A 13,704-nucleotide genomic window follows, 5' to 3' on the forward strand; every position below is an offset into this window, starting at 1 on the left:
TAAAAAAATCCAACTTATGCACCAGGTGCTCTTCAAAAGAATTATATTTGTATTTGAGATTTGAAAGTTCTATTAATAAAATAAAAGGCTCTAAGCGATGAATTATTTTTATGAATTGTCTTAGTTACTTAATAGTTAATACTTTGAAATTATATTAAATAAATTATAACTCTATTATAAATTTATATTTACTAGATTATTTCATTACAAGTCTTTTGTTTTAATATTTTATAATTCTTTACTTAGTTTTCTAATTTTTTTTTTAACATACTAACATAGTAACATTTAAGTTTATTAAATAAGTCAAAAATCTAGCCGTTGCAAACTTTAAAAATATAGTAATTTTCAAAAAACTAGACTTTTTTTATTAAAAAAAATACACTTAAGGCCCACGAACCCGTCCCGTCCCGTCCCGTCCCGTCCCGTCCCATCCCGTTTGTTAGCGGGACGGGATGGGACGACCGTTTCGTCCCGTTTGTCCCGTCCCGTTTCGTCCCGTCCCGCCACCGTCCCGCTTAAATGTCGTCCCGTCCCGTCCCGTTAATTTCGTCCCGTCCCCTCCCGTCCCGTCCCGTTGGACAGCCATAATTGATGCATTGTTGATTACTTAGAGTCATTGTATTGTACATTTCATTACAAAACTCATGCACTCTAGTTCAAAGATTCTGATATTTGCAGTATGTGATTAGGAACTTTAAAAAAAATCGGGTCCTTGAAAGAAAAATGGGCCTGCCGATGGCCCAGGTCGTTCTTGACCGACTTTGACCCCCTATTGTTCGAATTTCTCATGGCCATGCGTTTGGGCCTGGCTTCAGGAAGCCCACTTAATGATATCCCTATTTCCATTTTATTTACATACCCAACGTGAAGCTGGGCTGTTCGTGACCAGTTCTCTTCTTTTGGGTCAATGTAAATTGGCTTGACATTAAGCCCAAATTCTTGTGACTGAAAGCCTCTTTTAGCCTTAATTATTTAGGCTTTTTTAAATTGAGGTGTGCCATAGTAAATAATATTAATAGTTTATGGCCCTCATAATTTTAAATAAGAAATCATTTGAAAAATTAGAATCGAGGTGTGACATTAGTTGAATATTCAATGGCACTCGCAAACTTGAAAGTGCGTAGTTGCTTTAGGCGCGCTATTTAAATTAATTTCCTTAAACTCGGGTGTGCATTTCATGTGACCCAACTCCAATTCTCAACAACGTTAAATAAAATGTGTCGTGGATCGCAGGTGCATTTCATGTGACGTGGTTCAAGGCGTATTTTAAATAACGTTGAATCTTCCTAAAAATAATTAAAAGTGGTTTAATAAGTTAAAAATATACTGTAGGCTAAAACATGTACTAAAATCAGATAATAGGCCAATTACAATGGTTTAAGCGACCGTGCTAGAACCACGGAACCGGGGAATGCCTAATACCTTCTCCCGGGTTAACAGAATTCCTTATTCAGAATTTCTGGTTCGCAGACTTCAAAAAGGAAAGTCGAATTTCCTCGATTTGGGATTTTAAAATAAACCGGTGACTTGGGACACCAAATAAACTATCCCAAGTGGTGACTCTGATAAATAAATAAATAATTCCATTTCGAATAATGTCACTTTAATTGAAAAAACTCCCTTATATACCCGCGGGTGGGTAAAAAGGAGGTGTGACAATGGTAAGTTATGTACCGAGCCTACTGTGGCCGAGCGCCTATGAGTGGGCCCAGTTGATCGAGATACAGAGCCTAGTATGGCCGTGCGCCTATGAGCGAGCCTACTACAACAGAGCAGTTATATATATATATATACCGAGCCTTATAGGGCCAGACAGTTATTTTACTTACTATATTAAGAGTGTTGAGTCAGTATCAGCAAGTAAGCATATCTTCATATTATCTTTGATTTCCAGCTACTTGTAGTTATTATATTATCAGTTCAGCTTTCAGTATATTTCCTTAGATACTCGGTACATTATTTCGTACCGACGTCCTTTTTCTGGGGGCGCTGCATTTCATGCGTGCAGGTTCAGACATACACACGGGTAGGCCTCCTCATTAAGTGTTGCCTGAGTTCAGCTTGATCGGTAAACTCCATGCCTTTCGGAGTTGCCGGGTCTAGAGCCTTATGTACATCTTGTATATATATGTATATATGTTATGAGTAGGTCAGGGAGCTATTCCGATCACAGTATATCCATCAGTAGAGGCTTGTAGACATATCCTGTCAGTTAGTGCAGTATGTTGGGCTTGCAGGCCTTGTATGTATATTTGGTTGGTTTGTCAGCTGTAATAATTATGACGGCCTTGTTGGCCCAGTTTTATATTGATATTTAGTCAGTATTCGCAGTTGTCTTGCAATGTGGCCCATGGACAAAGTATGATATCATATGTTCAGAGCTCCTTAGTTGCAAGTCGGTACGCAAGGATAGGTGAGGCACTGGGTGCGGGTCTCGCCCCCAGGTTCGGGGCGTGGCATACTATAACTGATTTCATAACTTAAATATTTATAGATATAATAATTTTGTAATACATATATCATACAAAAGCTACTAAGTTTACATGCACCTGTAGCTGACATGATAGATCCGCCCCGTAACATTCCATATTCAAATTACTTTATAAGCCCCGTTTCTTTTTGGAACTAATTTTTCATGTTATGTTATCGATAAGAGCAATTTACTGTATTAGTAAAAAGATAGTATTCAAAACCAACAAAGTTATTATAAAGAGGTTTGACTGTAATAAAATTACACTCACTAATGATCACCTTAATAGATTTAATATCACCCCTTTCTTTCTCTCCAAGTTTTATTTTCTTATTTTTTTGGTTCAATGTCCAGCGGAGAGACTCTTGAGCTGATGGTCTATCTGAAACAGTCTTTTTACTCTCCGGGGTAGGGTAAAATTTGCGTACACACTATCCTCCCCAGACTCCTTGTAGAAATTACTGGGTTATTTTTGTTGTAGTAACGGTAAGAGGAGGAACGAAGTTTCACTTAATTTGTGAAATATACAACTATTGGGATTCTTCACCATATTTCAAAAATGAAAATACGTATATTTAATTAACTTTAATATGAGAAAAAGTTAATCTATAAAAGTAGAATAATAATTCTAGCACAAAAAAAGCTGGAGTTTGCTTTAAGTTTTGAAAATTTGAATTCACAAACTCAAGTTTTAAGTTTTTTTTGTTTGTTTGTGTAGACAATAAATTTGCGTTGAGAAAATAAAATCAAGAGCGAAAATATCGCAACAATCGTAGTATTTTATTTCGAATATTTGAGTGTTACAATCTCTATGGATCCTCTGATTCTTCTTTCCAATTGTGAATAAATTCAAGGGCCTTTGAGCTTGATCTTGAATCTATGTTTGTTGCCACGAACGATGATCTTGAATTCAACTAGCACGAACTTTGATTTGAACTCGCACTCCTTGAACCTTGATTTGTTCTTCGTTCTTGAGCTTGAACTTGATTTGTTCTTCGTTCTTGAGCTTGAACTTGATTTGTTCTTCGTTCTTGAGCTTGAACTTGATTTGTTGAACTTGAACTTGAACTTGATTGCTTGAAGCTTGAAACTTGTGGAGGAATTTGCGGTGTTTGATCCACGAGCTCTCTCTTGCTTCTTGTTATAACTTCTGGTGTCTTTTCTGAGTTATGAAGACCCCTATTTATAGTTGTGGAAAGGAAGAGTTGTGATAAGAACAAACTCTTTCCGACCAATCATATTGAAGTGTGACATGGCCGCATTTGATTGGCCAGAACATGTCACTTGCACACGTGGCGCAATTTCATTGGCCTTTTAGTGTGACTTGGCATGCCTTGTCATTTTGACACGTGGCATGATCCTATTGGCTCTTCTGTTTGACTTGGCGTGCCATGTCATTTGACATGTGGCACCAAACTGGGCCTTTAGGAAGATGTCATCTTGGGCTTAATGGAGTGGGCTCATAACTTTAGCCCAATAAAATGGGCTAGCCCAATGGATTAAGACTTATTTATTTAATCCATATATATATATATATATATTTGGACTTATATAATTAATTCAATTATATTAGCCCGTAGTATTTATTTGGACTAGTATGTCTTAAATTTTAAAATATAATCCAAATTATTTTATGGATTTAATTTTAATAAATTTTATATGCCTACAGTTTGTTTCAGAAAGTATTTGTTTAAATTATTTTATAAGAAAACTTAAATCTTTTAAATAAAATTACAACTCAAAAATTAAATCATTAGAAAACTAAAAACTCCAAAAATAGAACGAGACGAAAAAGGGAAGAAGTAAAACATTAACGTGCAATTATTACAAATAAATAAATAAATATACATTAACGTGCCACACGGTTGACGTGGCCGAATTAACACAAGTCGCGAGAGGGTAATATAGGCATATAAATACCAGATATAGCTCCTTTCTCACCTTTTTTACATTGAACTCCGAAATCCCTCGCCGGAGAGTCATAAAAAGACCTAGGATTTGTTGATCACCGGACTAACGCCGGCCATGGCTATGCAAGCTGGAGTAGGCTTAACTAAGATCGTATTTATTGTCGGAGCAGGTATATATATACACTCACACACACACGCGCACACACACACACACACTTGTTCTTCGACTATTATGTTTTTTTTTTTTGGTTGAGATTGTTGCTAATTTTGTTTGTGATTGATTTTAGTAATTTGATCTGATAATATATGTCTGTTGTGTGCATATTAGGGTATACAGGTACTTTGCTTTTCAAAAACGGTAAATTATCTGATGTGATAGGCGAGCTTCAGGTTAGTTCCGATTTGCTTTGTGTTATTTAAATTCTGTTATACAGATTGTACATTTATATATTGTTGTTTGTGCAAACGCGTGCTTGAATGTGTGTGTGAAGGGGCAGAGCTAGCCCTTCGGCTAAGGGTTTGGCCGATCCCAATAGCTTTGGTCCAAACCTTGTCTTAAGAAATTCATTGAATTATGTATAAATTCATTGAAATTGTATCCATCATTTTATTTCTTTTCAACAATGCTGTGACTTTGCTTTTACTGAGCCGAGGATCGGTCTACGTACACACTAGCCTCCCTAGACCCCACTTGTGGGATTTCACTTGGTTTGTTGTTGCTGTATGTATAAATTATTAATTTAAAACCCAGTAATATAGAAGTACTAGAATTCCGAATCCGTAAGTTTGAAATCCTAGCTCCGTCTATGTGTGTGTTGTGTGTTCAGTGAGCTTGGACTGGGTAATTTAAATCGAAATCAACTATTTGCATGGGGTATAGTGCTTTAATCGCGTAATGGCTCAATTTATATTCTAGTAATACCAATTTCTAAATAGATAGCTGAATAAGAGTGAAAATCTGAAAACCAAGGCAAGTTATTTAGTATGTTTTTTGTGAACGATAATGCAACGATTGACTAGGTTTCTTATTGGGATCACTAATGCTGATTGGTAAAATACTTCAGCTACATAGTGGTTTAATTTATGTTCCATTAATTCCCATCTCGAAGTAGATGATTTCAATGAGAGTGAAAACAAAACTAGATGAAGCTATAATATGCCTTTGAAAGTTAGCAGTGCCACAGTCAACTACTGATTATGAGCTACTTTATTAACTAAAACTGCAATGGTGGAATAGTTTTTGAAGGTTAGTTTGTATATTATGGTGTTATTTGAATAAATGTCTGAGGAGTCCTGTGACAAATTGTAACAAGGCTGGATCTATTTGTCAATTTAAAAACTCTTTCTTAGTTTGTTTCCGTGTGCGTTGAGCTTAAGTGTTTCATGTCAATGTTTCTGGCAGAATTTGGTCAAAAGTTATGAAAAATCAGGGGAATCAGATGGTGGAGAATCGGATGTCATTGCTGCACAGGTACACAGATAATATTAGCTTAAATTATAAAGGCTTGGTCTTCTCAAGATTGTTAATGTACTACTCCTAAGTAAGTTACTTTTTAGATGATCAATCATGCTGTGATCTGTTTTATCAATGGAGAATCAACCATCAGAGAATACATTCTCATTTCTATATTTCAATTTTCTTTTAGTTGAATGACAAGATCACTTTGCAATGTAGTTTCTATGAGAACTTCCGTAATTGGCAATAATTTGGTTATATTCTGCACTTTTGCCTCGCATCTTGTTTAAGTGTAGTTTTACAAGTGATATCTGAATTGATTTTGGAGTTGCCTTTGCTTATCATCTTTGGAGAGGGGTCGACAACATTTTCTGTCTAATTTGGGTCGTTGCCTCTCCCTCTGGGAGGTGGATGGTGCCCACAGTATCCAGACATTGTTGCTTAGGCATGAGATGTGGTTTTGTAATTTGTTATGGTGTTAAGGATGAATGTACAGATAAATTTACCATAAATTTATGTAAAATCTGCTGAAACGAAATACCAGTGTTTAAGATCCCTTGTTCATGGGTCGAGAAACGATAAGCTAGTGGTGAGGGGCAGGATGATGATTGTCTGCATGTCATTGTCCCAGCTACCTCTGCTATGGGATCTTTTCGGTCGATGTATAGCAAGATTTGAAATCCACAGCGAATCTTCTTTACCAAAAATAGCTTACGAAGTTGTTTCCCTAGCCCACTTGTCAAAAGAAAAATGTTATCACCTGTAGTCCTATTATTGTGTATAGACCAACTATATATGGGCTTGTGATTTATTACATGGTACAACTGGAATCTAATTGATTTTTTCGTTGCTTTGGCAGGTTCGTAGGTTGGCAATGGAGGTTCGACAGTTGGCTTCGGCACGACCAATTACTGTTCTAAATGGCAGTTCTAGTGGTATCTCTACTATCCTTTAACTGATGCCTTCTCATGCTAGATTTTGTCTATCTTGCTTTTGACATGGAAGAAGTTGCTTTATATTAGATGATGTTCCCTAATTCTCATTTACCCTGGCAGGTGACTGGACATCTCTGATAGTGCCAGCTGCTGCAGTGGGTGCCTTAGGTTATGGATACATGTGGTGGAAGGTGAAATAAACCTTAGATTGTTTATTTGTTAATTTTCCATCTCAAAGGAGATTGTCACTAACGTGATGATTACTACATGGAGGTTTAAATAATATCACATTGAAATACAAGATACTTTAGACTTAATTAATGAAAGATTCAGTGTTCTTTACTTGATAAAAAAGTGAAAGATTCAACAAGAATGTAAACCATCAATATCCGGGTATTTCTTTTGATTCTTTTTGGTATGAGTTCATTAAGTCTAGGGTTCAAGTTTCTTTTTCTCAAAAGCATGAAGGGTTCAAGAAAATTGGATTATGTTATAAATATGCTTGAAGTAAGTTGGGGCATAGGGAGTAATATGCATGTTTTTGTATGTATTCAGTTAGCTGGAGTTAGGTTTATCTTAGATAACAAACCTTCTACAAAGAAGTAGGTGAAAAAAGATAAGAGACGTAAGCGGGAGACACCAAATTTCTGCCTAATTTTTAATATTTCATGAAATGCTTGCCTTCTCTCACCGTCTCTAATTTTATTCCATTTTCTTCACCTCTTTCGCTTTGTAATACTTGCAGGGTCTGTCATTCTCGGACCTTATGTATGTAACGAAAAAGAATATGGCAACTGCTGTTTCAAATCTGACAAAACATCTGGAGCATGTCTCTGATGCTCTTGCTGTGAGTATCTGTCTTATATGCCTATGGTTTATTCATGAGTTCTTTCTCTGCAATCTTGGCAGATACAAGCCTTTCCATGTATTCAAGTTATAACGTGAGCTTGATAGATGCTATTTATGTCGGAATAGCATACTGTTACTTTACCTAAACCCTTACTTCCCCAGGACTCTTGATGTTGGCCAGAAACCTCTTTCCCAAATTCAATTGGTGTGTTTGTGTTTTTCTGAATTTACTTTATGATGTTAAATGACTTCAGGCGGAGGAGGTGGAGAGGAGGGAGAGGAAGGGGGAGCAAGCCCCAGTGTTATCAAAGGCGCAAAGCGCAAAAAAGCTCTAAGGTCAACTGGGGTTCTAAGTGCAAATAAAGAGTGGGCTTTAATGAGTAAAGGCACATATGAAGAAAAAAATACAAATATGGATGTGTAGTCTAAGATTTATAATTATAAGCATGAATAAGAAATATATACAAAGAAATTGGAATTTTTTTATGATAAAGTGATATATCAATTGTTTAGTGTCGCCGCTTTAGGATACGCTCTTTAGCAAGGAAAAGTATGTCTTAGAGCATTGAACGATGTTGAAGCGGCCGCTAAGCGAGGCGAAGCACTCAACATGTTTTGCCCGTCGCTTCAGGGCTTAAACGCGACCTAGAACTTGGAACCTACCTGGATTGATGTGTCCTATATCTCTGCATAAATGTTTGACCTTCTAATTACTGAAATTTACCCTGTCAATTCTTTGGCACTTAAATCAGACTGTAGGTAGAGTACACAAAGTTATATTGGAGATTATTGGACTGGCCTATCCGGGCTTGCACATGCATTGTTTGTTAGTTGCTGCTTCCTGTACATCATGGCAATATGTGCCACTTGTCCCTGCTTCGAGGAACACCCTTTTCTGCAAGATTTTTGAATCTCCAGGGAGTGATTAATTTCAGCTGCCATGGTTGAGCTTCAATTGATAATATAAATTATGGACAAGTTGGCTTAGTTTCACACTGTGGGAATACACTGGGTTGGTTATTGTTATTGTTAGTGTAGCTTAGTGTGGACACACTTGCAGTACGAAGTTCTTGCTTACAGATGCTGTCATTGTAGCTTATTCTGATTAGTTGGATTTTGTTGAGAGAGAGAGAATATGTAGCAGCTGTCTGCAGGAAACAGTAAGTTCAAGGCTACGCAGTGGGGACTGAAATATTAATACGGTCAGTGTGAAGATTATTCCAACTAATCTATACACAGTTGTAAGTTTCTTAAGCTGACTTGGGTCATCAAGTCTATGGTCCTCTTCAAGGGTGATGTGCATTCGAATGTACAGATGATGTATCTCTTTTATTCTTGACTTGTTTCTAAGAGCCAGGCGACGATTTTATTTACAAGAAAGAGGGGGCTAAAATTGAGGGAAGCCTCACATTCATGCTAGTATCAGTTGGTTATTAAGGATCCTGCTACTTTTCTGCATCTTGTGAAACATATAGAGATTTACTTTTGATAAATGTATGTCAGAAATTACATAGCTTCTTCCATGCTACAACTTTGACATATTTGATATTTCAAATGCATAAATTGTATAGGCATTCGGAGTTGTTTCTAAATGTTATAGATGTGTGTTTGTACTTATGTATAGTGTATTGATAATTCAATCTTTTCATATTGTTCTGTTTTGTCCTTTGATCAGGCCACAAAGAAGCATTTGACACAGCGAATTGAGAACGTGGATGGGAAATTGGATGAGCAAATGGAGATGTCAAAACTGTTAAGGAATGAGGTGCAAATCTACTCCACCTCAATTGTTGTCTTTAGTTGTTTATGAGACTTGTCAACTGTTTTCATGGCCCGCACTCCGTTATTTTATTTATATGTTTCTCCTATAGTGGAAATGTCAAGTTCTTGCATAAGAGAATCATATTGCTAGTTTGCCTTTTTCGAAGTTAAAATCACAAATCTGCTGCTATAATGAAAAGTTTGGAGTGTTGGTATAATTGGGTTTTCCTTGTTCTGGAACAGGTTAATGGTGTGCGTGGTGATCTATCCAAGATTGATTGTGATTTGGATGAATTAAAAGGGCTGGTTTATGGTCTGGTGAGTTCTGCTTTCTGGCATAGTGTGATTGCAAGGATTTTTTTTTGTTTTATTTTGAAATTTATGCGGAGTACAAGCCTTTCACATGGGAGGAGAGACGGTGGAAAAGTAACTGTCTGTTCCGGCCACTTGGTCATTCTGCATGTCTATATTAACATATTTTTACGTGTGTATTACATAAATAATATCTGTCACCTAAGTTATGTCCACTGAACCTTTTGTCTCAAATCTTTCTGGAATTGTAGGATGGCAAACTACTATCCTTGGAAGGCAAGCAGGTAAGAAAAAAAGTCTCCATTTCAGCTTTTAGGCTACTAACCTTGTTTTATTATAATTAGCCCAGAAAATGGAAAAGAAACAAGGTTTGAAGTATGGTTTCTGGAGCTTGTAATGAATGCCTCCAAGGTGTCATAATAGATATTTAGTACTAAGAACTGCACTTACTGTTGATAACAGGACCTTACAAATGCCGGTGTCATGTACCTGTGCGATTTTATCAGCGGGAAAAGGGTGAAGATGCCTGAAACACTGCAGGTTCGTAGAATTCTTGACGAGAATAACTTTTTCCACTAAAATGATGCTTCCTCAGCTTTATGCTTTAACAGATTGACTTATTATGCTTCTATTTCACTCCCTCCATTGGATAGAATGGGGGAGTGTGGGTATGTCTAGTGAAGCAGAATAGGATTAAGGATCCTTATTCTTAAAGCAAAGCAGATTTAGACAAAGCTGGTTGTTGACTGGAAACTTATTCTCCGAAAATGATAGGATTTGCTTGAAGTTTTTTGTATTAGAAGTGCAGAGAAATGCTCTCAGGAAATTTATACTGTGATCTAAAGTACCGCAGAATTGGATGTTTGTCGTCATAATTCTGATTCTGGTCCTGGAGTGAAGGTGGGATAGATGGAAATTTTTGCGTTATATAGACCAAGAACTATTTATCGCTTCGCGAAAGTTGAATCAGCATTGAGATTATATATGAGATGTTTTATGGGAAGTCATTGGGAGAGCATAGAACAAGAGATAGTGGACATAGTACTGTTTTTTATGTATAACAACAACAACAACCACCCGGTGTGGTCCCACAAGTGGGGTCTGGGGAGGGTAGGATGTACGCAGCCTTACCCCTACCCTGGAAGGGCAGAGAGACTGTTTCCGATAGACCCTCGGCTAAAGAAGGTGAGAGAAGCCCTGGTAGCAAGTAATAGCAAAACAATAATTAGAAAACTAAATCGGAGATAGCAACAGATAATATGAAAGGGGTACTGTTTTTTATGTATAGACATTTAAAAAAGGAAATATATTTGGTTGATCTGGAAGCTTCTTTTAAAATGGAAATTACAAGTAATTATTGGAAGTAGGATCTCTAGTTGAAGATTCAGCAATTATTTCTTTTTGCTGCGGTGCAGTGAACGAGATAATGCAACTCCATAACCCAATTGTGAACATCCTGTGTAATGAACGTCCTTTCCGGTTTAGTGGCTGATACTTCGACTTTTTTTGTTTATTATTTAACCAGTGCTTATGTGTAGAGACCCCTTTCATTCATCATTTTATATTAACTGTTATATTTTTATTAACTCTACAATTAAATGACGAAAGTGTTATTCCCTAGACGGGGGTTTCGGGGGGGTTGGGGGTGGGGGTGGGGTGGGGTCGTCATTACCCCTGAGAGTTCGGAATTGTAAAAGTTTTCTTGGTATTTCAATTCCTAGGAGCGTGCCTTCCTTGTCCTTTTTTAAGTGTTATGACACTTTGATTGTTTAGCATTAATAGATGTTGGTTATCAGTAACTTTTCTAATCTTAACTTCCTGCTGCAGGAACAACTTAAAACAGTGGGCAACTCTATTCCTAGTCTAATGGTACTTTCTCTAACTTGAATTTGCTAGATTTATTTTTCCAAGTATTTTTTTCTTGGTACTCATGTAGTTGCTGTGATTTTGTGTTTATATTTCAATTTTCATGAATGTTAAATGGTATTCGTCTCTTATTCGGAGGAAGGAATCCATCAAGGAACTACCTTGCAAGTGGAAAATGGAATGGAAAGTTTTTTTTAAAAATAAATTCGAAACTTTCTTAACATGTTATGAAATATATTCATTGCCTATTCCATCAACTGCATGGACTACTCCTGCATGCTGGTACACATGTTGATTTCTTGGATATGTATGAAACCAATAAACATTCCTTTAATTGGAATAGACTCTTCAGCACAAGGCTATTACATTCTCTCCACAAACATAGATTCTTTTTGTTACAGTTGCATTATATGTGCCTTTCATCATTTTTGCGAGTAGAAATAACAAGTTTTGCAAATTTGAAGCAGTGTGGATACGGTTGAACCTCTTATGATTTCAGATCGAAAAGGATTGATTGCCACGTGCATGGTTTATATGTTGTGTTACTGCCCATTGTCCATCACCTATTAGCATTCTATGGTTTATATTTCTTCTCACTTCATATGGTTTCGGTGAAAATCAGTAACCTTTATAATGTCACTTGCATTTGACTTCACACAATCTTGTTACAGGGCCTTAAAGAACTTGCTGACTCCTCACCGCAAGCAATGAACAGCATATTTATTACAGAAATTGCTCAAGATGGTACTGATAAGTTGTTAGAGCCACCTAGGCCCCTGTTGAGGTATAGTTTCAGAACTCTTTCTTCCTAAATTTAACGCCCCATCCCTACCATTCTCTCTTGTCCTTGAGTTGATGGTGTAGCCGCAATTTTAAATCCCTTTTTAGCACTTCCCTTTTGCTGTTCACAAAATCTGCCCTGGATATGGGAGCATTCACTCTCTATTTCTTATTCTTTTGGAGGGGTGGGTGGGGAGTTACCTATATAGGTGAAGATGCTTATATATCCTCTACCACGCAATAACCTTCATTTTTTCATCTTTTCGTTCATGGATTTAACAGGACGGCCTCTATCAGGTGCTGAATGGTGTTCACCTGGATTGCTTTTGGGTTATATTATATAGAGTTAACCATATCTGCTTTTCACCAGCATACTAATGAATGTTTTCAAATCGCAAGATTTGTACATGCTACTAAGTGGTAGAATACAACAATATTACATTGTTCATATTTCATTATTTAATTGTCTGGGGATCTTACTATTGTTTCTTCACAGCAGGGTTGTATATTCTTTAGCTATTTTTGTACCTTGCTGGGATTTTTATCTTAGTTTGATGCATCCCTCGTCATGTACCTTTCTTTTTACGCTATTTGTTGGGCTGAAGCGCCACTTGTGGGAATTCACTGGTCTTGTTGTTGGACTTATCGACTTGCAATAAGGTTGAAAATAAAATGTTTGATTAAATACTACTTTCTTTGTCTCAATTTGTACTGGGATGCGATCATACTAGCACTAACGCACCGGATCCCATCAGAATTCCGAAGTTAAACGTGCTTGGGCGAGAGTAGTAAAGTTCTCGTGTGCATCCCTCTTTTGAAACAGTAAGGTTGTAGCCTAGCGATCTAGCTGGTTCATCCAGTTCCCATCCTTGCTGACTTTGTTTACTTTACTTTCCAGACTCCGCTTGTGGGATTTCAATGGGTTGTTTGTCTCAATTTGCAACACATCCTTTTTAGTTTGTCCGAAAAGAATGAATAAGTTAATCTTGTATTTTTTAATTTTATATTTAATGAGATGATTATAGCTACACAAGTGTCTGACTTATCTAAATCACACGTCTTAAATGTTTTTCTTTTTTTCTTATAATATTTTATATCTAGTCAAATAATGCCATATAAATTGGAAAAGAATGAATCTATAGTTTGGTGGAATTTCTAGATTAGTAAGAGTAACAGCAAAAGAGAACATGTCACAGTATAATCTAACTAACATATTGCCAAAGCAATTAAAAAGGATTACAACATTTAAAGCAAAAACGATAATTGATGTATCAACTAATTCACGTAATGCTCCAAACAGTACTTGAGGTGACTTGAAGAAAGAGCGATGTAGTTGCCTATGATGATTTATTCCTCTCTTATGTC

The 13,704-nt window shown here is 36.7% G+C and overlaps 1 protein-coding gene across 1 annotated transcript; it reads left to right on the plus strand.

Moving 5' to 3' along the window:
• Nucleotides 1-4,408: 4,408 nt before the first annotated feature.
• LOC109216412 lies at nt 4,409-12,955 on the plus strand. Its single transcript, XM_019380562.1, has 13 exons — nt 4,409-4,550; nt 4,709-4,770; nt 5,783-5,851; nt 6,696-6,771; nt 6,892-6,962; nt 7,517-7,618; nt 9,296-9,385; nt 9,625-9,699; nt 9,945-9,977; nt 10,156-10,233; nt 11,521-11,562; nt 12,231-12,343; nt 12,622-12,955. Exons 1-13 carry the CDS (start codon nt 4,496-4,498, stop codon nt 12,641-12,643), a joined length of 888 nt encoding a protein of 295 aa, XP_019236107.1. The 5' UTR covers nt 4,409-4,495; the 3' UTR covers nt 12,644-12,955.
• The last annotated feature ends 749 nt before the right edge of the window (nt 12,956-13,704 follow it).

This window comes from Nicotiana attenuata, unplaced genomic scaffold (genome assembly GCF_001879085.1).
Source record: "Nicotiana attenuata strain UT unplaced genomic scaffold, NIATTr2, whole genome shotgun sequence".
Taxonomy (NCBI): domain Eukaryota; kingdom Viridiplantae; phylum Streptophyta; class Magnoliopsida; order Solanales; family Solanaceae; genus Nicotiana; species Nicotiana attenuata.

Bases quoted from the DNA above. Each gene is read 5' to 3' on its own strand.
- LOC109216412 (XM_019380562.1), top strand. From the start codon at position 4,496: ATGGCTATGCAAGCTGGAGTAGGCTTAACTAAGATCGTATTTATTGTC. The intron at 4,771-5,782 runs GTTAGTTCCGAT...TGTTTCTGGCAG, and splicing joins ATGTGATAGGCGAGCTTCAG to AATTTGGTCAAAAGTTATGA. The intron at 9,386-9,624 runs GTGCAAATCTAC...GTTCTGGAACAG, and splicing joins CAAAACTGTTAAGGAATGAG to GTTAATGGTGTGCGTGGTGA.